This window comes from Myotis lucifugus, unplaced genomic scaffold, assembly GCF_000147115.1.
Source record: "Myotis lucifugus unplaced genomic scaffold, Myoluc2.0 scaffold_105, whole genome shotgun sequence".
Lineage (NCBI taxonomy): Eukaryota > Metazoa > Chordata > Mammalia > Chiroptera > Vespertilionidae > Myotis > Myotis lucifugus.
Genome location: NW_005871153.1, coordinates 3941219 through 3964613, shown reverse-complemented (window position 1 = coordinate 3964613; position 23395 = coordinate 3941219). Strand labels below are relative to the sequence as shown.

Below are 23395 nucleotides of genomic sequence, written 5' to 3'. Positions count from 1 at the left end.
AACAGCTCACACCCACCATGCATGTGTTCCCCCTTCTGAATGATTTCCCCGTCTCCCCCTGCCTGCTTCAACTATTCCCAAAGGGCCCACATCACACTGGGTGTCCTCACTGGCCACGGATGGCACTTCCTCTAGACTCCTTCAGTGATCCTACTTTTTGACAGCTCTCTTTTGTCCTGGAGTGTAATTTAAATAAGTATCTAATAACACATTGCCTTGGTTGGTATTTGTCTCTGAAAAAGTCATATTTAGTTGTCCCCATTGTGCCAAGTCCAATGGCTCAAATACAGTAATCCTTGATGAATGCTTTTTGTTAGAATTTGAAACAAATTGTTGGTTTTTGTCTTTAGGCTGATGTTGTCGTCAACTCCATTCCTCGGGATCTCGACCTTAATAGTGAGACCCTTTCTCAGGCCCTCTTGGCAAAAGCTGGGCCATATCTCCAGAAGGAATTGAACGCAGCTGCACAAGGGATGGCTGTTGATGTGGGCACAATTCTTCAAACCACTGGTTATAATGTGTCTTATCAAGTGCTTCACGTGGTGGCTCCGAGCTGGAAAAATGGTGACACATCTTCACACAAGGTGAGGCCTGGTTTTAAATTCTCTGGGAAATTGGGTACCCCTTTGTTCTCTTTTCAATAATTGCACCCTGTCTGTTTCTTTTCTGTAATAACTTCACATTCTTGGAAGGTTCCATCATTATGGCCCTTTCTTTTAGTGCAGCTGACTGCTCCTGAAGACTAGTTATTGAAGATAGGGAAGAGTTATTGAAGATAGCACATCTTTTTTAAGAAATTGACTTCAGAGAGGAAGGGAAAGGGAGAGAGAGATAGAAACATCAATGATGAGAATCATTGATCAGCTGCCTCCTGCATGACCTCCTACTGGGGATTGAGCCTGCAACCCAGCCATGTGCCTTGACTAGGAATCAAACCATGACCTCCTGGCTCATAGGTCGATGCTCAACCACTGAGCCACACTGGCCGGCCAAAGATAGCACATCTTTAGTGAGGAAGGCAAGGTGAGGGCATGAAGAATGGAAGAGCATGAAGGATTAGAACAGTAGTTGCTTTGCTTCTTTCCTTCATTGCTAAGTGCATGTGAATCTTTTTGAAGGGTTTCTTACATTCTCTTTTCCTTTTCCTGTATTTTTCTTTCCCCTTCGGACTGCCCTTAGCCTGCTTTTTGTTGAAAGCAAAAAGGAGTAGACAGAGATCACAAAGTTGCTAAATTCTACTTTTTGGCCCTAACTCCCATTTCTAGGCAAAAATGTATAAAGATGTGCTTTGTATTTCTCAGGTCATGCAAGACATAATCAGAAAATGTTTGGAAATGACTGAGAACTTGTCCTTAAACTCAATTACGTTTCCAGCCATAGGAACTGGCAATTTGGGGTTTCCTAAGACTGTTTTTGCTGAATTGATCATTTCAGAAGTGTTCAAATTTAGTAGCAACAATCAACCAAAAACTTTACAAGAGGTTTGCTTTCTGCTGCACCCAAATGATCACGAGAATATTCAGGTACAGCTTCACTCATTTCTGGTTATTTTGTCAATTGAGCCCTAATGGTATCAAATGTCTTCTTGGACCATTTGAAATTTTAGGTCATTCTTAATTTTTTTCTGGATCTAGATTCTACCTTTAAGTTCTTACAAAGCAAACAATTCCAATCTAAATTCTATTCAGACAACCAAACCACCAGATCAAAATAATATGGTCCATTTAGCTGGTCTGAATAACTATAGTAATTTCTAGTCAATAAATGCTTTTTGAACAACGCCTCTATGACCCGCATTATACAAGGTAATGTGGATCATGGGATGGGTATGTAGCACATACTTCCCCTCCTGTCAATCATAATTACTTTGGGAGCTAAGATTTATACACATAAAGTGAACTAAATTAGAGAGAAAGTGCTAAGCATTTTTCAGTGGGTGAATAGGGGCGCAAGTCCTATGACATGGACCTGAACCTTCAAATTTCATTATTGCTGTGCAACCCCAGGCCCTGTTTCCTTTCCTAATGGCTCAGGATCCTCTTCAAGTATTCAGGAGAAGGATTAGTCTCTACAGACACCTTTACTGCCACTGGAAATAGTATTGATTGTCTGTACATGGCTGTGACACTTTTTCACTTAAGACTTATAAAGACAGTTAAACTTTGGTTATATTTGCACACAAAAACAACAACAAACTTATTGAGATGTTTAGAGGTAACAGAGGTTACAAAACAGCAACCCATGGTCTGAACATGGCCTCTAGATATGTTTTATTTGGTCTAGTTTGAATCAGTTGCGAATATTTTAAAATCAACCATCCTATATAATAAAAGGCTAATATGCAAATTGACCAAATAGCAGAAAGACCAGTCGCTATGACACGCACTGACCACCAGGGGGAAGATGCTCAACACAGGAGCCGCACCCTGGTGGTCAGTGTGCTCCCACAGGGGGAGTGCCACTCAGCCAGAAGCCACACTCACGGCTGGTGAGAACAGAGCCAGTGGCGGGAGCCTCTCCTGCCTTCACAGCAGTGCTAAGGATTTCCAACTGTCAGTCAGACATCCCACGAGGGCTCTGGGACTGTGAGAGGGCACAGGCTAGGCTAAAGGACCCCCCTTCCCTGAGTGCACGAATTTCATGCACTGGGTATCTGGTTTCACATAACACTCCAGATGTCCCCTGTGACCTCAAACATTCTGACACATTGGATATGGGTTTCTGTCTGAACAGTTTGCTGTGGCTGAATGGCAAGTGCTGTATAGTCCTCCAGAGTCACATCCTTCACCTTTACACTTATAGCTTAAATGTCTGGGTCCTGGAGGTCTGTGAGTCTGACACCCTCAGTCTATAGTCTATTCCATTCCTTATCCCTTTATTGTATCAGCCTTTCAGCCAAGATGTTACTTGGAACTTTTTGTTTTTTACCAACAAAATTTTCTGTTGCTTGTTTACACAAATGTGATGATTTTGGGGTGCCTCTACCAGGCAAAGAAATGGAATTCACTAAGCCTACAATACAGCCTCTTGCTCCAAAATGCACTACTCCACTAGTCATTCCTCTTCTGGTACAATTAAGAAGTTAAAAACTGAAATATCTTGGTTTTTGTGATTGTCTTTCTCTTAACACTGTATTTTTAACAACTGGCAACTCATTTGTTCTTACCTAATATGAAAGAAATATATATTCATAGTACAAACTTTGAACAATGGAAAATGCATAAATTATCTTAGTCATATTTTATTCTAGTCTTCTTCTATACATATGTACTTTGCAAAGTGGTGTCATAATAATATAATTAAAGTTAATCTTCTTTCATTTAATAATGTAAAATGAGTACTTCCCTATTCCAGTAACTACTCTTTGAAAATGTAATTCCTAATGGCTGCTAAATATTTTAACACAGGGATATATTAAAGTGTATTTAATCATTTTTGTACTGGATTTTAAACTTTTATTTTCTTCTTGATTTTAATAAATAGCACTGTAATGAACATTTTTGTATTTATATCTTTGTTCCCATCTTTGGTAATTTTCATGGGATGCATTTGTAGAAATAATATATGTATTTTCATAACTTTAAAAATATATAATGATAATAAACAATACTTTGAGAATTGTTCTCTCATCAATATTTGTGCATGCATGATCAAAAGCTGTGATGAATCAAATTTATTCATCTACTAAGGATTGTAGTAATCAAAGCTGTCTTTATGTTTCCAGGCATTTTCAGATGAATTTGACAGAAGGGCTAATGAAAATTCCATCAGTGACAAAATTCCCAAGGCTCAGAATACACAAGGTTCAGCAAAGATATCTTTTCATTTTTCCTATATTGATTTTATTATTCTTTATTGTTCTTTTTTGGGGTTCAGAAAAAATATTAAATTAAGAAATTATTTCTTGTTGTTAAATGACTATTTAATGATAAGTGAAAGATGGCAGTGATGATTTTTATGAAAAAAATATATTTGTGATAAAGGAGATATTAAATCATATTCAATACACCCGAGCATGCAAGACACTGGCCATGATTGACAATCTTGAGCGGAAGAGTAAGCAATTCAAGTTAGATGATCTGTACAGAGGGCTTTAAGTAGTGATGTGACCTGTGATTTTGGAAATAGACACATTTAAAGAGACAATACCAACCAAATGCTTCTTCTCTGTCAAATTTGCTATTACATGTTTGGCTTTATCCTATTTGGAGTTTTCTGAGGCTTCTTGAATCTCACTATGTATGTTTTCCATCAAATTTGGGAATTTTTCAGTCATTTATTCAAATAGTTTTCCTGCACTCATCTCTCATCTCCTCTGGGGGCTCCAATAACATGAATGTTAGACCTTTTGATAGAGTCCTGCCAGTTCCTGAGGATCTGGTTGTTGTTTTTTTTCTTTTAGTCTTTTTTTTTTCTCTGTTCTTCCGATTGGATAATTTTTATTGATCTATATCCAAGTTCACAGACTCATTTCTTTGTCTACTGTTGAGTCTATCCAATGAATCTTTAAAATTTCAGATATTGTATTTTTAAGTGCTAAAATGTCCATTAGATTCTTAATTTATAATTTATATTTCTCTGCAGAGACTCCTGTTTTTCCACTGACTTTTTTTCTCTTGCTGCTTTTTTCTCTTGCTGGATAAAGTAATCTTGGTTGTAGGTTCTTGGTATTCATCACTTTGAATATTTCTTGCCACTCCCTTCTGGCCTGCAAAATTTCTGTTGAGAAATCAGCTGACAGTCGTATGGGTATTCCCTTGTAGGTAATTGAGTCTCTTTCTCTTGCTGCTTTTAAGATTTTCTCTTTGTCTTTTTCTCTTGGCATTTTAATTATGATGTGTCTTGGTGTGGTCCTCTTTGGATTCCTTTTGTTTGGGGTTCTCTGCGCATCCTGGACTTGTAAGTTTATTTCTTTCACCAGGTAGGGGAAGGTTTCTGTCATTATTTCTTCAAATAGGTTTTCAATATCTTGCTCTCTCTCTTCTTCTGGCACCCCTATAATTTGGATGTTGATACACTTGAAGTTGTCCCAGAATCCATATTTATGGATTCTTTTTTCTTTTTGTTTTTCTGGTTGGGCGTTTTTTGCTTCTTCGCATTTCAAATCTTTTAATTGATTCTTGCAATCCTCTAGTCTGCTGTTGGAACTCTGTATAATATTCTTTATTTCAGTCAGTGTATGCTTAATTTCTAGTTGGTCCTTTTTCATATCTTCGAGGGTCTCACTAAATTTATCGGTGGTTTCTAGAAAATTCTTGAAAAACCTTATAACAGTGGTTTTGACCTCTATATCCAGTAGTTTGCTTTCCTCCATTTCTGTCATTTGTGACCTCTTTCTTTGTCTCTGCATTTTGGCTGCTTCCCTGTGTTGGTAGAGTGGCTTTGTGTGCTAAGTGTCTTATAGGGCCCAGTGGCTCAGCCTCCCCTATTACCTGAGGTGGACACTCTTGGTGAACCACTTTGTGGGCTGTGTGCACAGTCTTGTTGTAGTTAAGCCTTGATTGTTGTAGGTATCACTGGGAGGAATTGACCTCCAGGCCAAGTGGCTGTGAGAATCAGCTGTGGTTATGGTGGGAGAACTTCTGTGCTGAAAACACCCTTCTGGGGCAAGACTTGCTTCAGTGGGGCTTTGGTGCTCACTGAGTCTGCCCCCTTAGTGTGTCCCTTATGGATCTGAGGAGTTGTAATCTGGATGGTGCTACTCTGACCACTGAGTATACTGGCTCTTGGATCTCTAAGGAGGTGCTAATTTAGCCTCTGCCTGAGGCTACCCAGCAGGAGCTATGGAGAGATCTGCAGATTCCTTTTCTTTGTTTGGGTTTTGGAGGTGCCCAGATAAGGCCCAGCTGTGAAGCAATGCAAGCTGTTGTGGGGCCTTGGGCCTTCTTTTTGGATGTTCTGGGCCTCTCTGACCCAGCTGCAGTTAGTTAGGTAATTTTGGATTGCAAAGGGTCAGGGCATTCATATGCAAAAGTCTCTGTGCACAGCTTTGGTGGGGCAGGGTCTCAGGGAATCAACAGGGTGAAGAAAACAGCTATGGCTGATCCTCAGCCCTGCTCTAAGAGGACCTGGTTCTCACTGTTCCACGGTAATCACTGCAAGCACCTCTGAGAGAGAGCCGCCCTCGAGTTCCGCCCACTGCCAGTCCAGTTTCTCCCCATATGAGTCTAGATCCCCAGAGACTCGTCCGGAACTGGAGTTCAGAGCAGTCAGTAGCTTGTATATTCCTCCCAATTGAAAAAGACAGCCACGTCCTCAGTTCTCAGCCCTTTCCCCATGCGCCTCCGTACCTCTGCACTTTACTTCCACACCACACCTCCTGAGTCTCAGTGTGCTTTTCTCTTTCCTTCTAGTTGTAGAATTTCCACTCAGCCAGCCTTCCTGTGGTTCTGGATGATGTCCGTTTTGTCTTTTAGTTGTTTCTTTGAAGTGGTTGTGCGAGGCAGCAATTTCTGGTGTTTACCTATGCCGCCATCTTGGTTTTTCTCCTAATTTCCTTCTTGATGTAGCGGCTAATTCAGCAGTGATGATTTTTATGAAAAAAATCTATTTGTGAGAACAGAGATATTAAATCATATTCCATACACCCAAGCATGCAAGACAGTGGCCACGATTGACAATCTTGAGTGGAAGAGTAAACAATCCAAGTTAGATAATCTGTACAGAGGGCTTTAAGTAGTGATGAGGCTCGTATTTCCTAAGGATGATGTGACCTGTGTTTTTGGAAATAGACACATTTAAAGAGACAATACCAACCAAATGCTTTTTCTCTGTCAAATTTGCTGTTACATGTTTGGCTTTATCCTATTTAGAGTTTTCTGAGGCTTCTTGAATCTCAATATGTATGTCTTCCATCAAATTTGGGGATTTTTCAGTCATTTATTCAAATAGTTTTCCTGCACTTGTCTCTCATCTTCTCTGGGGGCTCCAATAACATGAATGTTAGGCCTTTTGATAGTGTCCTGCCAGTCCCTGAGGATCTGTTCTTTTTTTCCTTTTAATCTTTTTTTCTCTGCTTTTCAGATTGGATATTTTTTATTGATCTGCATCCAAGTTCACAGATTCATTTCTCTGTCTACTGTTGAGTCTATCCAATGACTCTCTAAATTTTCAGATATTGTATTTATAAGTGCTAAAATGTCCATTTGATTCTTAATTTATAATTTATATTTCTCTGCAGAGACTCCTATTTTTCCACTCATTCCAAATCATTTCCATTCATTCAAATATATTTAGTTTGACTTCAGGGAGCATATTTATAGTAGACACTTTAAAGTCTTTGATAAGTCCAACATCTGGATCATCTTGACAGAAGCATTTATATTGAGTATCTTTACCCTTGAGAACTGCTCACATTTTCTTGGTTCTTTGTATGACAAGCAGTTTGTGATAATAGACTGGTTATTTTCATTATTATGTTGTGACACTTGGGTCTTGTTAAAAATCTCCTGGAAAATGGTAATTGTTTCAGCAGGCAGTCAGTCAGTTAAGTTCATCCTAACAGTCCTGTCTCACCTTCTATGGGAAGTGTTCCCATGTCACTTCAGTTCTCAGAGCCTTTGCTGTGCTGCTTGGGACGGCTCCCCCATGTGCAGCTCCAGGGTGGGCTTAGGATTTATTACCGTTTGTCACAGAACCGGGGCCCACCTTCTCCAGCTATCCCCTCAGCAGAACTCCCCTCACACTCCTGGCTTGCAGGAGCCCATTTTCTAGGCCTCTCCCCAGAGAGACAGTGTTCTCTTGGCGTTTAAGTTTCCTGTTCTGTTGCCACATAACTTTCAGTGATCAGGGTTGTCCTTGGGAAAGAAAAGAAGAGAGAAAAAAAATAACAGGGATTTTCCCACACACAGTCATGTACACTTTTCAGACCATAAGGGCCCCTTTCTCTGGATCTTCTGGATAGAAATACAGAACTCTAAGAGCTTTAATTCCCTGTGGGGCCACTATGGAGTTCTGCAACTGGGGTCAGGGCCTGGATTTTAAAAAATAAATATGGAAAATGAGGAAGATCCCTGCCATACTCTTCAGCTCACAGGGCCCCCTTTTCTCAATCCTCTGGCCACAAAGACAGGGATCCTCTGAGAGTTTTGCTACCTGTGCTCATTTTGCAGTTTCAAAGCTGGGAGAGAAAAGAGGAAAATTTCAAAACTCCCCTCTTTACAGGTTGCTTCTTCAGGTTTTGACTCCCCTCCCCAACCTGCCTACTTTTGCTTACTTTTCAGTCCTCAGTTAGTAGATATTGTATTTGTCCCTTGTTTTAGTTCTCATCAGTTGGAGAGATAGGCTCTCGCTGGCTGACTTCACCTTGGTTAGCACCAGAAGCCCAGGTTTGATATGTTTTATCCTATCTAATAAGGAGGGAATATGCTAATTTTTCCTCATGTCATCGCAAAGATGGCGGCGCCCACAGCCACAAGATAGCTGGCAAGGGAGGGCAGTTGTGGGCGATCAGGCCAGCAGGGGAGGGCAGTTGGGGGCGACCAGGCCTGCAGGGGAGGACAGTTAGGGGGGAACAGGCTGGCAGGAGAACAGTTAGGGGAGTGGTTAGAGGTGATCAGTCTGGCAGGCAGAAGCAGTTAGGGGTAATCAGGCAGGCAGGCAGGCGAGTGGTTGGGAGTCAGCAGTCCTGGATTGTGAGAGGGATCCCAGATTGGAGAGAGTGCAGGCTGGGCTGAGGGACACCCCCACCCAGTGCACAAATTTTGTGCACCAGTCCTCTAGTATTTTATAATGCTTTTTCAGAAACAGACCATCCTTGGGGCTAAGGGTCAGGACCATGTTAAAGGCCAGAGAAACGGGGTTTGGGGTAGAGAGGGAGAGAAATATGGGAGGGACACATGTGAGGAGTATGAGATTTAAGTCATTCTTGCTATTGTTAATTTCATTATTAACTCCATTTTTATTTTCTTTTCAGGTTTGTATGGGACTGTAACCAGCCCTGCTTCAGGAGTGCACGAAATGAACATTGGCCCCATCATCTTCCAGGTGGCCAGTGGAGATATTGCTAAAGAAGCAGCAGATATGATTGTAAATTCAACAACAAAGACATTTGATCACAAAGCAGGTACTTTACTTGTAGGACTGTTGCTACAGTAATGGTCACAGTAGATCCCTTGAAGGAGGGTTTCTATAACCAAACTATTCCGCAGTTGCTATAGCCAAACTGGTTTCCACAACTTTGGCTTAGTAATATGAATTAATAAGTTTAAAATTATTTTGACATGGTTTCTTATAATTGGTAACAGTTTTTTCATGAATTTTTCTTATTTTGATCAGAAATGCCCAGGTTGGAGACAGAGTCTCAGCCTCACTGCCGCTGCCACCCAGAGACTGCTGAATCCCTGTCCGTCCAACTGCCGCCATCTACTCCGAACACAGAACATCCAGTCATGGATAAAAATGAGCTGGTACAGAAGGCCAAACTGGCCGAGCAGGCTGAGCGATATGATGACATGGCAGCCTTCATGAAGTCTGTAACTGAGCAAGGAGCTGAATTATCCAATGAGGAGAGGAATCTTCTCTCAGTTGCTTATAAAAATGTTGCAGTAGCTCGTAGGTCATCTTGGAGGATCATCTCAAGTATTGAGCAAAAGACAGAAGGTGCTGAGGAAAAACAGCAGCTGGCTCGAGAATACAGAGAAAAAATTGAGACTGAGCTAAGAGATATCTGCAATGATGTACTGTCTCTCTTGGAAAAGTTCTTGATCCCCAGTGCTTCACAAGCAGAGAGCAAAGTCTTCTATTTGAAAATGAAAGGCGACTACTACCGTTACTTGGCTGAGGTTGCTTCTGGGGATGACAGGAAAGGGAGTGTGGACCAATCACAACAAGCATACCAAGAAGCTTCTGAAATCAGCAAAAAGGAAATGCAACCAACACATCCTATCAGATTGGGTCTGACCCTTAACTTCTCTGTGTTCTATTATGAGATTCTGAACTCCCGGGAGAAAGCCTGCTCTCTTGCAAAAACAGCTTTTGATGAAGCCAGTGCTGAAATTGATACATTAAGTAAAGAGTCATACAAAGACAGCACACTAATAATGCAGTTACTAAGAGACAACTTGACATTGTGGACATCGGATACCTAAGGAGATGAAGCTGAAGCAGGAGAAGGAGGAGAAAATTAACCAGCCTTCAAACTTTTGTCTGCCTCATTCTAAAATTTACACAGTAGACCATTTGTCATCCATGCTGTCCCACAAATAGTTTTTTGTTTATGATTTATGACAGGTTTATGTTATTTCTATTTGAATTTCTATATTTTTTCCATGTGGTCTTTATGTTTAATATTAGGGGAGTAGAGCCAGTTAACATTTAGGGAGTTACGTTTTCATCTTGAGGTGGCCAATATGGGGATGTGGAATTTTATATGAGCTATAAATGTTCGGTATAGTACTTTTGGTACCTTGTGGCTTCACGGGGCCAGTGTTAAAATTGCTTCCCTGTCTAAGCAAAGAAAACTGCCTACATATTGGTTTGTCCTGGTGGGGAATAAAAGGGATAATTGGTTCCAGTCACAGGTGTAGTTGTTGTGGGTACTTTAAGTTTTGGAGCACTTAAAGTGCTGTGTTAGAAGTGGATATCCCATGGGTAGTCCATGTTGAACCATGTGTGTCTCTGTGGAATACTCAGTCTCAGTGCGCACACCTTCGACGACAGCTGCAGAGTGTTCCTTTAGTTGTGACCCATTTAACTCTGGATAAGGGCAGAAATGGTTCACATTCCATTATTCGTAAAGTTACCTGCTGTTTGCTTTCATTATTTTTGCTACACTCATTTTATTTATATTTAAATGTTTTAGGCAACCTAAGAACAAGTGTACAAGTAAAGATGCAGTAAAATGAATTGCTTGGTATCCATTACTTCATGTATATCAAGCATAGCAGTAAAACAAAAAACCCATGCATTTAAATTTTTTTAGGTTTTATTTATTATTTATTTGCTTTTGTGATTTTTTATTTTTTTGATACTTGCCTAATATGCATGTGCTGTAAAAATAGTTAACAGGGAAATAACTTGAGATGATGGCTAGCTTTGTTTAATGTCTTATGAAATTTTCATGAACAATCTAAGCATAATTGTTAAGAACACATGTATTAAGTTCATGTAAGTGGAATAAAAGTTTTATGAATGGACTTTTCAACTACTTCTCTATAGCTTTTCATGTATTTTAGTCTTTTGGTTCTGAAATTTCTCTAAAGGAAATTGTTAGGTTAGGTGGCTCAGAAGGCGGCGTAGGAAATAAAGAGAGTTGATCAGAAAAGGAAGAAAGGAAAGGTTTTATTTTGCATCCCTGGGCGACCCACGAACCCCAAAGACAGGGCACTGGATCCGCGCCAACAGGGAGGGGAGCACTTTTTTTATACTGCGGTTGGGTGAGGGGCAGGGACATGAGCTGAGGTATTCAGCTGAGGAAGTTTCCGCTGCAGGGGGTCGGCAGGGTATTCAGGAAGGAGTCAGTATCTGTGTGGGGGTGGTCAGGGAGAAGCCGGTATCTGTGTCTGGCATGCTGATCTGTCAGAAATTCCAGGAGGAGTCCATTATCTCGTCACATGTCTGCATGTATCCGATCCTGGGCTCTCTCCGACCTAACAGAAATTGTACATTTTTGGAAATTCATTCCTTATTCCCTTTTGGCAGCTAATGGGTTTTTACCAAGTTTAAATCCAAAGTTTATCATAACAAAATACTGCTAACAGAACTACTGTTCCCAACCACGTTCCATACTCCCCATCCTCCCAGCCCCCCAAACTCCCTGAAAAAAAAGGTGTAGGGTTTGTTTGTTTTCAGAGGTGTGGGTATTGATTGGCAAAAAATAAAATTTTAGTGTATGGCATTTTCTATCTTGGAAGCCACAATGTTCTTGGCCCATCATGACATTGGGTAGCATTAACTCTAACTATTGTGCTTCCAAATTGCTTTTGTTTTTAAGAATTTCTCGATACTCTTATAACCTGCCTTCAACTTTGATCCTTTATTGCCAGCGACCAATTCCAGCATGTCATAATTTCAAGAGTTTCATCAAAAGATTGATGAGACTTGGGGACTCAACAGGGTTGAGTCACACATGTAGTCACCTGCATCTGGGAATGGCTAAAGGTATTTCCTCAAACCTGAATAGGATACATTAGATTGTGGCTGCCAGACAGCTAAAAGGCATCTTAATCTACATGTTATTGCCTCCTACTGGCCAAACACCTGAACAGCCGTAGGCTAATTCCCCCATTCTGACAATGGACTCTGTACCAAACCCTGACCCTTTGAAGTGTATATCTCTGCCTCGCCTCAGGACAAGTTGTGTTAATAAAAAGCATGGGGTCCTGGGGATAGGGAGAACCTAAGACCTTAGACTTAAGATCTTGGATCTTAGCTCCTTTAGCTAAGCTCCTCTGATCCCCAATGCCTTTCAAAATAATATTTTGTCTCTGGACTCTTTATTAGTCTCTGGATTCCTATGTCATCTATGCACAGTCCCTTCTCCAGATTCCTGAACCCTTCTTGATGCGGGGACAAGAACCTTGGCATAAACGGCGCCCCGAACTGGGGCTTTCTAAACCCAGGCAGCACCAACACTTTATTCTTTCTGTTTGTCAGGTGCACACATGATTATCTTTTTCAGCCTTCTGTTTGTCACCAACCATTATTACTTGGTGGCCATGTACTTAGAAAAAAGGCTGCATGATCTTTCTGGCTCCACTCAATTTCTAAGGATACAGTGCTTCCTTTGCTTGCATCCCATAAACTATTTCCCTCTTCCTATTTACTGCAGCAAATGTCTCCTTGTTTTATCTCCCTGTGAAACTCTACCTATCCGGAATGGTCTGTCATTGGCTGCCTTTCAAATATTTCTTCCTCTCTTCTTTAAATAATGGGGCTAAGTTATACCCAAAGCTTGCTCTACAGACTATTTCCTAAGGACCTTGCAAAACCACCAAATAAAAGTATCATTTTCAAAGAGGTGTATTTTTTTCTTTTAGAATATAAGCTCCTCAAGAGCAGGGACAATGTTTTCTTGTATGTTCTATTGTGCCTAGTACACTGTAAATGCTCAATAAATATTGATGATGGGAAAACAATGCCGAGGTTGTAAGATTCCTTTATGATGGGGAAAGCATTAAATGGGGCAATCATTCTGATCCAAGTATACTGTACAGATTTTTTATTCATGTTTGTAAATATGTTGATGTTTTCATGTAGGAGTCTCCAAAGCAATTTTGGAAAAGGCTGGACAAAATGTGGAAATAGAATGTTCTCGCCTAGGTAAGGCAAAATACTATTTTTCGTTCCTAAAGGATGAGTGGAAGGCTGAATGTGGGGGGCTGTGGAGAGGGAGACAACATATTAATCTTAAAATCATGCATTTTTCTAAAGATTTCCACTGATAGAGAACTAGAAATGAAGAGGAGTGAAACATGATATCATGGCTAAAAAGAGAAGGTAAGCAAGAAAGATTCATCAGAGGTAGTATTTCAAGAGTCTCTTATTGGTGTAAAACGCTTTATTTGACAAAGCAGACATTTTGCTTTGTAAACAATCAGAGAGTAGGTTCAGCATCTGATTTTGCATCTTTCTGTTTTGTGTTTCTTAGCTCAACAGCACAACAATGGTTATATAATTACTGATGGTGGATCTCTGAAGTGCAAGAATATTATTCATGTCCTTGGTGGAGCTGATGTCAAGAGATCAGTTACCTGTGTTTTGCAAGAGTGTGAAAATCTGAATCACTCCACCATTTGCCTCCCAGCCATTGGGACAGGTTGGTAGCCTCTCAAGGCTAAATTCTTAGGTGTCCCTTTCCCTTTGATTTCCTGATAACTTGAATGTAGTTGGTGCTAAGTCTGAGTAAGGGCAGCTTCCTCACCCCAAGGCACTCACTGAGGGAAGGAGGAAGACATCTGCTCTCTAATATGGAGGGGAAGAGAGAGGAAGGGAAAGGAGCAAAGAGAAAGAATGGCCATCCCCCTTCTCTTTTCACCTGTTCCTTTCTCTTTTTTCCATCTCTTCCATATCCCCCATTATTTAGTACTTAACCTTCCCCCCCATCCCCTCTCCATGGAGAACATCAGTGCATTGATTCCCACCTCCCTGTAACTGACTCCCAGATGAGCATTGCCAAGCCTCTTCTCTCAGCTCTTGAGCAGTGGCTGTGCAGGTTGGCCTTAGGGCATCTCTGCACAGAAACCTTTCAATCACCTTAACCCAGTGGGTTCTAATGGGTCAGAAACTCAACACACCACCTTTCTCTTCAAAGCCTACTTGCCTCTTCCAAGTTTCCTGTTTTCCTCTAACTATATAATGATTGTGTGATTGATTCTCCATATAGAAAGATATGCTTTGAGTTTATCATTACTAAGGTTATGCTCTTTGAGCTCTTTTCCCAGGAATCTGAGTTCTATGCATTGATTAGGAATTTTTGCTTGGTGTCCCTTAAGAGAGCTGGTCAGGGGAGGCAAACTCCCTCAGGCTTGAAGTGGAATGGAGCTGACCTGTTCCAGAGAGGGACAACTGGGCACTGGATTCATCATTCCATTGCTCAGGAATCTAAGTTTGAATGTTTACACTGGCCTGGTAGGCCCTCCAGAAGTTTAGCCTCAATAAACTCACCCATCCGTGTCACTTTCTGAACCTGCAATTTAGCTGGTTCTCCTTGCTTATCTTCTTTACTTATCGCTATCACCACTTGAGCTGGTCCTTAGACTAATGGATGTGGACGCTTTCTCCCTTAGTGGTGTTTATGAGTTGAGGTTGACTGGGAGGGATCAAGACAACTTCTGGCAGTAAAGGAAGCCCTCTACCTAGTACCTACAGATATTTGCCCTCAGGGAGAGACTGGGTGGTCAGTGATTCCTGCAAGCACCTCAAGTTCAATGAAAACTCCAAACCCAATTCACTGTCTTCTCCCCAAAAACTTACCTTCCTGTTATATCCCTGATTATATCACTTTCTATCTAGAATCCTTGACTCTACCCTCTTTATCACTCCTGTGTTTATTAGTTTATTAATTAGTTTGATTAAATGTTTTCTGCATGACTATCATGTGCCAGGCACCGTGCTGAGGCCTGGAGGACAGAAAGATGACTAAGGAAAGGATCCAGTCCACAAGAACCACCTAGCTCATTGTGAGACAGACATGTAAACAAACAACCGCAGTACTGTGTGCCCATGATATACACGTGAAGGTGTGTGGGTGGCAAAAGAAGGTACATTAGGTCAGGTACACAGAGCAGGTATACAGGCAGGTGGTCCCTAGGTCCTTTTGACTTTATTTCCTAAATATCTCCTTACTCTGGTCCCGTTTTTATTCAATTTTTGTCTTTGCCTAACCTTTTATTATAGCCTCCTATCTAGACCTGGGCTCTGTGCTCCAGTGCCTCCTATATCCCCACCACTGACATGGTAGGCCCTGCAGACTTATTTTTCTCAAAAACAGATCGATTTCCCTGAACACACCAGGTGAGGTTGCACATCTCACACCCCTATTACACAGTTCTAGGCTTTCCCTCAGTTTTCCATACTTCAGCTATTGAGGTCATTCATCTTTACATATTATATGCTTTGTGTCCTAAGTGCCTAGATAAGCATCTAGCTTTTGATGGGACACATTAAGTATTTGTTGAAAGTGAGTGACTATATCTAAACACTCCAATTTAAATTCTTCCAAATACCATGAGATAACCATAGCTTTGCAAAGGAGAATTTCTCTCTTTCCCTGCTCATCTAATTAAAAACAAAACCCAAAAGGGGTGGCTTGCTGGGCCTGAAGCGGACCCTACCCCGGACAGAATCCAGGGAGTGGGGCGGGGGTCCCCAGGGCAGGGTCTAGACAAGTCACTCCTCCCATGGCCTCCAGCTGGGATGGTCACAAACACGCTCCTGCTGCAACCGTGGCGGATGCCCCGCACCTGCCGGAGTCTTCATCCCCAGCTGTGAGGCTGAGACTCCCCCAGCCCAGGAAGGCGCTTCACACCTTCTGTTGCTGTGCCTGTTCTTCCCACACCTGCAGGGCTGAGCACCTCAAAGCCGAGAGGCCTGGGACCAGGGCAGGTGCAGGGTGTTCCCCCTGCCTTCCTAACTTCCCACCCTCACATTTGCACCCCCAAGTTTTCCTCTGCAGGTCAGTAATGGGGGTAGAGAAAGATTATGTGGTGTTTAGGCAGAGTCCCACTCAATCTCCACTCCTCTTGGGAGCCCAAGTCCTTCCTAAAGATATAGCTCCATTTCCTAACTTGGCATCCCCTTTAGGAAAACCCCTTTGGGATGTAGCAGGGCAGACACTGCACTGAATCTTTAGAGCAATCCCTCTGAGGAATGATGCTGTTTAGTACCTCCCAAAAGTTCCCCCAATAGTTTCATTCTTCCCCCTATTTCCTCCAATACTCTGACTTTGAAAGGCTGGTGAGTGTAGAGTTAGGCTAAGCCACTGAAGTTCAAATGGGTTTGGGGAAACCCTGGGGAATTGGACTTCTGCCCCCAAAGCCTGGTCAGTAGAGATCCCACCTCCATAGTCAAAGGAGTTGGGGAACCCCAGTTCTAGGTTTCTAGGGGACAGCTGCCCTGATCAACCCTCAAACAGAAAGGCCAGGATTCAGCCATACCATAATGGACCCCAGGGGCATCCCGAAGGCATTTCCCAAGTGGAAGAAAATCCTTGCCAATCCATCATCAAAAGGACTTGCAGAAGGAACCAAGATGGCGGCATAGGTAAACACCTGAACTTGCTGCCTCGCACAACCACATCAAAAATACAACTAAGAGACAAAGCAGATATCATCCAGAACCATGGGAAGGCTGGCTGAATGGAAGTTCAACAACTACAGGTAAAGAGAAAAGCACATCTAGACTGGTAGGAGGTGCAGAGGTGCGGAATAGTGGAGGTATAGAGACGCCTGAAATGGGCTGGCAACAGGGTACGCTGTGGTCTTCAATCGGAAGGGAGATACAAACTCCTTACTGCTTTGAACTCCAGTTCCGGGCGAGTCTCTGGGGACCCAGACTCATACAGGGAGAAACTGGACTGTATGGCTTCGGGCCGGAACACGAGGGCGGCTTTCTCTCAGAGGTGCTCGCTGTTCATTGTTCATGCACGGGACCGCCATACACAGAGACCCAGGGACCTATCCGAAGCAGGGCCAACGGGCAACCATTGCTGTTTGCACTGCCCCATGATTCCCTGAGACCACACCCAAGCTGTGCACAGAGGCTTTTGCATATGAATGGCCTGGTCCTTTGCAATCTAAAACCTAACAAACTGCAGCTGGGTCAAGGAACCCCAGAGCTTCCAAAAGAAGGCCTAAGGCTCATCAGCAGCCTGAAATTCTTCACAGCTGTGCCTCATCTGGGCACCTCCAAACCCCAAACAAAAAGGAGGAATCTGCAGATCTCTCTGTAGCTCCTGCTGGGTGGCCTCAGGCAGTGGCTGATTTTGCACCTCCTTAGAGATCCAAGAGCCAGTGTACCCAGTGGTCAGAGTTAGACCATCCAGATTACAACTATTCACATCCATAAGAGACACATTCAGGGGGCAGACTCAGTGAGCACCAAAGCCCCACTGAAGCAAGTCCTACCCAATAAGGGTGTCAACAGAAGTTCTCCCTATTGTAGACACAACTGGTCCTCACAGCCAATTGGCCTGGAGGTCAATTCTTCCCCGTGATACCAACAGCAATCAAGGATTAACTACAACAAGACTGTGCATACAGCCCACAAAGGGGTGCTCCAAGAGTGTCCACCTTAGGTAATTAGGGAGGCTGAGCCACTGGGCCCTATAGGATACCTAGCACACAAAGCCACTCTATCAACACAGGGAAGCAGCCAAAATGCGGAGACAAAGAAACAGGTCACAAATGAAAGAAATGGAGGAAAGCAAACTACTGGATATAGAGTTCAAAACCACACTTATAAGGTTTTTCAAGAATCTTCTAGTAACCTCCAAGAAATATAGTGAGACCCTTAAGAATATAAAAAAGGACCAAAAATAGAAATTAAGCATACACTGACTGAAATAAAGAATAATATACAGAGATCCAATAGCAGACTAGAGGATCCCAAAAATCAAGTCAAAGATTTGAAATATGAAGAAGCAAAAAACACCCAACTGGAAAAGAAAAAAAAAAATCAAAAATATCAAGATAGTGCAAGGAGCCTCTGGGACAACTTCAAGCATACCAACATCCGAGTTATAGGGGTGCCAGAAGAAGAGAAAGAGCAAGATATTGAAAACCTATTTGAAGAAATAATGACAGAAAACTTCCCCTACCTGGTGAATCAAACAGACTTGCAAGTCCAGGAAGCACAGAGAAACCCAAACAAAAGGAATCCAAAGAGGACCACAGCAAGACTCATCATAATTAAAATGCCAAGAGCAAAGGACAAAGAGAGAATCTTAAAAGCAGCAAGAGAAAAACAGTCAGTTACCTACAAGGGAGTACCCATACGACTGTCAGCTGATTTCTCAACAGAAACTATGCAGGCCAGCAGGGAGTGGCAAGAAATATTCAAAGTGATGAATAGCAAGCACCTACAACCAAGATTACTCTACTCAGCAAAGCTATCATTTAGAATTGAAGGTCAGATAAAGAGCTTCACAGATAAGAACAAGCTAAATGAGTTCATCACTGCCAAACCAGTATTATATGAAATGTTGAAAGGTATTCTTTAAGAAGAGGATGAAGGAGAAAAAGGTAAAGATAAAAAATTATGAACAAATACATATCTATCAACAAGTGAATCTAAAAATCAAGTGAATAAAAAATCTGACAAACAGAATAAACTGGTGAATAGAATAGATTCAGGGGCATAGAAAGGGAGTGGACTGACAATTCTCGGGGGGAAAGGGGTGTGGGGGGTGCGGGAAGAGACTGGACAAAAATTGTGCACCTATGGATGAGGACAGTGGGGGGAGGGACGGTAAGGGCCAGGGGTGGGGTGGGAACCAGGTGCAGGGGAGCTATGGGGGGAAAAAGAGGAACAACTGTAATAATCTGAACAATAAAGATTTATTTAAAATAAATAAATAAATAAAAGAAATACCAGTGGCCCGGTGCATGAAATTCGTGCACGGAGGGGATGTGTTTCCTCAGCCCAGCCTGCACCCTCTCGCAATCCGGGACCCATGGGGGGGATGTCCAACTGCTGGTTTAGGCCCTGTGAAATCTGGCCTAAACCTGGTTTAGGCCCTGTGAAATCTGGCCTAAACCAGCAGTCAGACATCCCTCTTGCAATCTGGGACTGCTGCCTCCTAACTGCTCAACTGCCTGCCTTCCTGATAGGCCCTAACTGCCTCTGCCTGCCTGCCTGATCACCCCTAACTGCCCTCTCCTGCTGGCCTGATTTCGCCCCCAACTGCCCTCCCCTGCAGGCCCGGTTGCTCCCAGCTGCCCTCCTCTGCCAGCCTGATTGTGCCCACAACAGCTCTCCCCTGCCAGCCTGATCTTGCCCCCAACTGCCCTCCTCTGCTGGCCAATTTGGTTCTGATTGTTTGGTTTCTATGCCAGTCAGTGTCAAAAGCTCTGCCTCCCAGACAGCCATTGGTTCTTCACAGCACCCACATTTGGTTCTGATTGGTCAGTTCCTATGTCAATCACCGTCAAACGCTCCGCCTCCTAGGCAGCCGTTCGCTCCTCATAGCACTGAGATTCTGTTCTGATTGGTCGGTTCTTACGCCAGTCAGCATCTCTGGGCCTATCAACGGGCCTGATCAGAAAGGCAGGGCAGATCAGCAGCTCCTGTGGAGGCCTGGAGAGAAATGGAGGCGTGGCTGCTGCCAGACTAAGAGAGAAAGAGAGATGCAAATGCTGATAAAAAGCTGCCACAGAGGCAAGGGATCATTCTCTGCTTCTCTCTTCAGGCCTCTCTCTGACTCTAATTCGCAGCCTCCTCAGCAGTCAGTGCTGGGGCACCCCAGTGCTGACTGCAGGACTGACTTACGGTTGGTGGAGACTGTCGTGACCTGTTATGACCCAGGGTTTTTTTTATATTTACTCTAAAAAAAAAAAATCTTCCTGCAGTTTCACAGAATACTTACATTTACTACTGAATTCACTGAAATTGCCTATTATATCACATTTTTTAAAAATGCTGGTCTCACCCACTAGATTGATTTTATGACTCACTAATGGGTCACAGCCTGCAACTTGGAAAACAGTGGTCAAAGGAGTAACAAACATAAAAATAAAATTTTTGAAGACAAAAGATATGTGTATTTCTGCAATAGGGATATACCTATTGAGGTTCATGGACATCATACCCTTGGCTACAACATCCTCAGCCCCAATGTATTTGATGGAATATTGCCAACAAGGCATTCTTTTAAAAATAACCTGCTCAGTTAGATATTTAATGAACACCTGCCATATTCTGGCCCCTGATCTGGCTCTGTGAATACAGTAATAATCAAAGTCTAAACCCTTGTGCTGTGACATTCTGGTTGGGGAAGATAAACAAAATCAAATAAATAGGTAAATATATAGTGATCAGATGGTGGTAAGTGCTACAGAAGGGTTTTTTTTTCCAGATCCTCCTTTTCTAGTTATGTTCACACACCTCCCTCCCTTGCTCTCTCCTGGAAGGCAGTTTTTTAAATTTTTTTTATTTACTGATACCTTCAGTCCGAAGACTGAGAAGGATGGGGCCAGTAGTGAGCTCAATGAAAAGGTGACTATATCTTTTGTTATGTATTTGTTTCCTAAGTGGTTATGCAGAGATCAATATGCTTTTCTAACTTCTAAATTCTAAGAGAGTAATGGTAATAATTATCTTTGGATCTTGCAAATGTAATGAGTGGGATCAATTTACCAAACCAAGCTTTTAGTAAATTTCGGGCGTCAGTAGCATCCAGGCCTTTTTGTTCCCAAGGGCTGGTGTTCCTACATGTCCCAGTTCCTTCCATATTGGACCCCCATCTACTTATCTCCTGATTGGTATCCTGCCCTGGATGACAGGAATTAACAGTGAGAATTCTGAAGGTGTTAGAAGTGTGATCACATCAGGTCAAGGCTAGAAACTACTCAGTGGATGCATTACGCCAGGGGTTGGCAATTTTTGTTTTCTGTAAGGGGCTAGTGAAGATTTTCAGCTCTGTGGGCTATATCGTCTCTGTCACTACTCAACTCTGCCGCTACAACCCTAACCACCATAGACAATATGTAACAAGTCGCATGGCTGTGTTCCAATAAAACTTTATTACAAAAACAGGCAGCAGGCTGACCCCTTCTTAAGGCTGATGGAGACATTTCCTGTTGAGAACACTTGGGGCTTACATTTGAAATAGGCTGAGGAGATGGGAAGGGAGAGGAAAGAAAAAGGCTCAGAAAGAAGGCCTCACAGATAACAAAGAGCCAGTTTGGGCAAAGAGCAATGTACATGCAAGAAGGTGGCAAGCGGCTGAAATTTAACTAGGCAAAAACAAGTACATATACAAGCCTGTGCAAACTGCTTTTCATTGTTTCATCTTTTACTTAAATATCACACTATTTAAAAAATGTTTAAAATATTTAAAAAGTCATTTTCTATTACAATCACAAACTTCTTCCTTGTATCAAAAGTTGTGCCACTATCTTGGTTACTTGTGGATTCACCAAGCAGTCCAGTAAGTCATCTGTAGAAATGAATGTTTGGGAAGGGGCCATAGTACTATTTGAAGCAACCTGTTCCACAATTTCATTCTCACGTCCGCTCATCATTCGTTGCTTCTTGGTACAGTGCAATTTGTCAAAGTGCTCTCCAGCTTTGCCAACAAAGTCTTTACCATCATTTTTAAACATGCCTCCTGTTTCTGAGGGTGGATCTTCAGAACTCGGTAGTACGGGAACCAGATCAGGGCCAAAGGGACATGCTGCCTGCTCTCCTACTGTTCCCGAGGTTAAGTTCTGGCTATCTGTTTGTTCTACCTCCATGAGGTTGTTGTGCATGTTGAATTCTTCCTTTTTCATGTGCTCTCCGTTTGTTCTGAGTGCTTGGATTTCTGTCTTAGATGTTCTGTAATGATCAAAAAAGGCAGAAACAGCTCTATTTAAGTAGCGACAATTGACTTCATGGGACGTTTCCTCAACCTGAGGAAAAAGAGAAATCTTTTAAGTGGTTCCATAAATTAGAAAATAAACCTAGTCAGGGTTGATTTATTACAGGATACCAACTGCCATGATGGAAACCAGGAGCGGCCTACCTCCGTTGGGTTTAACCAAGCCCTGGTGCTGTGTGGGTCCTCCGCAGTTTTCAGGGCGCACACAAGCATGCGGGCGATTGCCTCTTCTACCCGAGCCTGGTGGTCCTCTTCCTAAGTTGAGATAAAAACATCATTTTTCACTTGTCTCTCTGACTCATGGCTTACAACAGAGACTTGAGTCCCTTAATTGTGTGTTCTGTCCTCATCAACATAAGCTTTGTTACAGAAGGAAAGGCAGACCACAGTTTTTTATGTGTTCACTATCATCTGACATCTAGAAGAGCTGTGGAATAGTTCACTAACCAAACTTAAGTATATATCCTGTCTATAAGGCATAGGCCTTGAGTATGAACTGCCCTCTGATGTTTTTCCAATCTTTTCCATTCTCTGACATGTCTCAAGAGAAAAAGAAAAAGTGTTACATATGGAGGAATAATCCCTATAGAGGTTGATATGCTAATTGTTTGAGGAATGGGAGAAAATTTCATATAAACTTGCTTAGCAACAAGAATATAAATATGTGAAGACACAATAAATATAAACTTTAGCATTAATGAAAAATTGTATTAAGATTAACAACTTCCGTTCCTCAAACTCATAAAAGAAAAAACAAACCAGATGCCTGTAACATTTAGTATAATCGATATGAGATTAATATCTGGAATACATAAAGAATCTGCACAGTTCAAAAAGAAAATGACCCAATTTTTTTAAATGGTCAAAAGACATGAAGATAAGCATTTCAATTAAAAAATAATTATATGACTAATAAACATAAAAATATGCTTAACCTCACTAAAAATAGGGGAAATATAAATTATGAAACTAGTAAAAGAGGGTTTGATTATTGCAAGTGGTGGAAAAATGTGCACAGACAGAAATCTTACACACTCATGATGGGAGTGCAAACTGATAGAGCCATTTGGGAACATGTTGGCGTTATCAGTAAACCTGAGTATTATGTACCCTACAGACCACAAATTCCACTTTGAGAATCACACATATTCTCTAGAGAAACTTGTACTTTTGCACAAGAATATTCTATTTATAGAAGTAAAACATTGTAAACAACCCAATTATCCATCAGTAGAACAATGAGCCAATACAGTGTGGCATATTAACACAAGAAAATGTACCACAGTGAAATGAATGAACAGCTACATGTGACAACACAGATGAATCTTAGAAACATAATACTAAATTTTAAAAAGCAAATCCCCACAATGAGACACC

General features: G+C 42.0%; 2 protein-coding genes and 1 pseudogene across 6 annotated transcripts in view; 2 read left to right on the top strand and 1 right to left on the bottom strand.

Moving 5' to 3' along the window:
- Positions 1-13896, top strand: part of LOC102418774 (poly [ADP-ribose] polymerase 14-like) — a 35367-nt gene extending 21471 nt beyond the window's left edge. Inside the window, exons 7-12 of the mRNA XM_023757304.1 lie at positions 351-584; positions 1302-1523; positions 3725-3803; positions 8915-9064; positions 13198-13260; positions 13589-13896. Coding sequence (XP_023613072.1) covers positions 351-584; positions 1302-1523; positions 3725-3803; positions 8915-9064; positions 13198-13260; positions 13589-13764 — 924 coding nt within the window. The 3' untranslated portion in view covers positions 13765-13896. The remainder of the gene's footprint in view (positions 1-350; positions 585-1301; positions 1524-3724; positions 3804-8914; positions 9065-13197; positions 13261-13588) is intronic.
- On the top strand, positions 9331-10900 carry LOC111826834 (annotated as a pseudogene).
- Positions 13897-21156: 7260 nt separating the features above from the next.
- HSPBAP1 (HSPB1 associated protein 1) overlaps positions 21157-23395 on the bottom strand; it is a 45304-nt gene continuing 43065 nt past the window's right edge. For all 5 annotated transcript variants that reach the window (XM_023757352.1, XM_023757351.1, XM_023757353.1 and 2 more), the window contains 2 exons: positions 22163-22273; positions 21157-22049 (listed from right to left, as the gene is read on the bottom strand). In XM_023757352.1, coding sequence (XP_023613120.1) covers positions 21516-22049; positions 22163-22273 — 645 coding nt within the window. In that variant the 3' untranslated portion in view covers positions 21157-21515. The remainder of the gene's footprint in view (positions 22050-22162; positions 22274-23395) is intronic.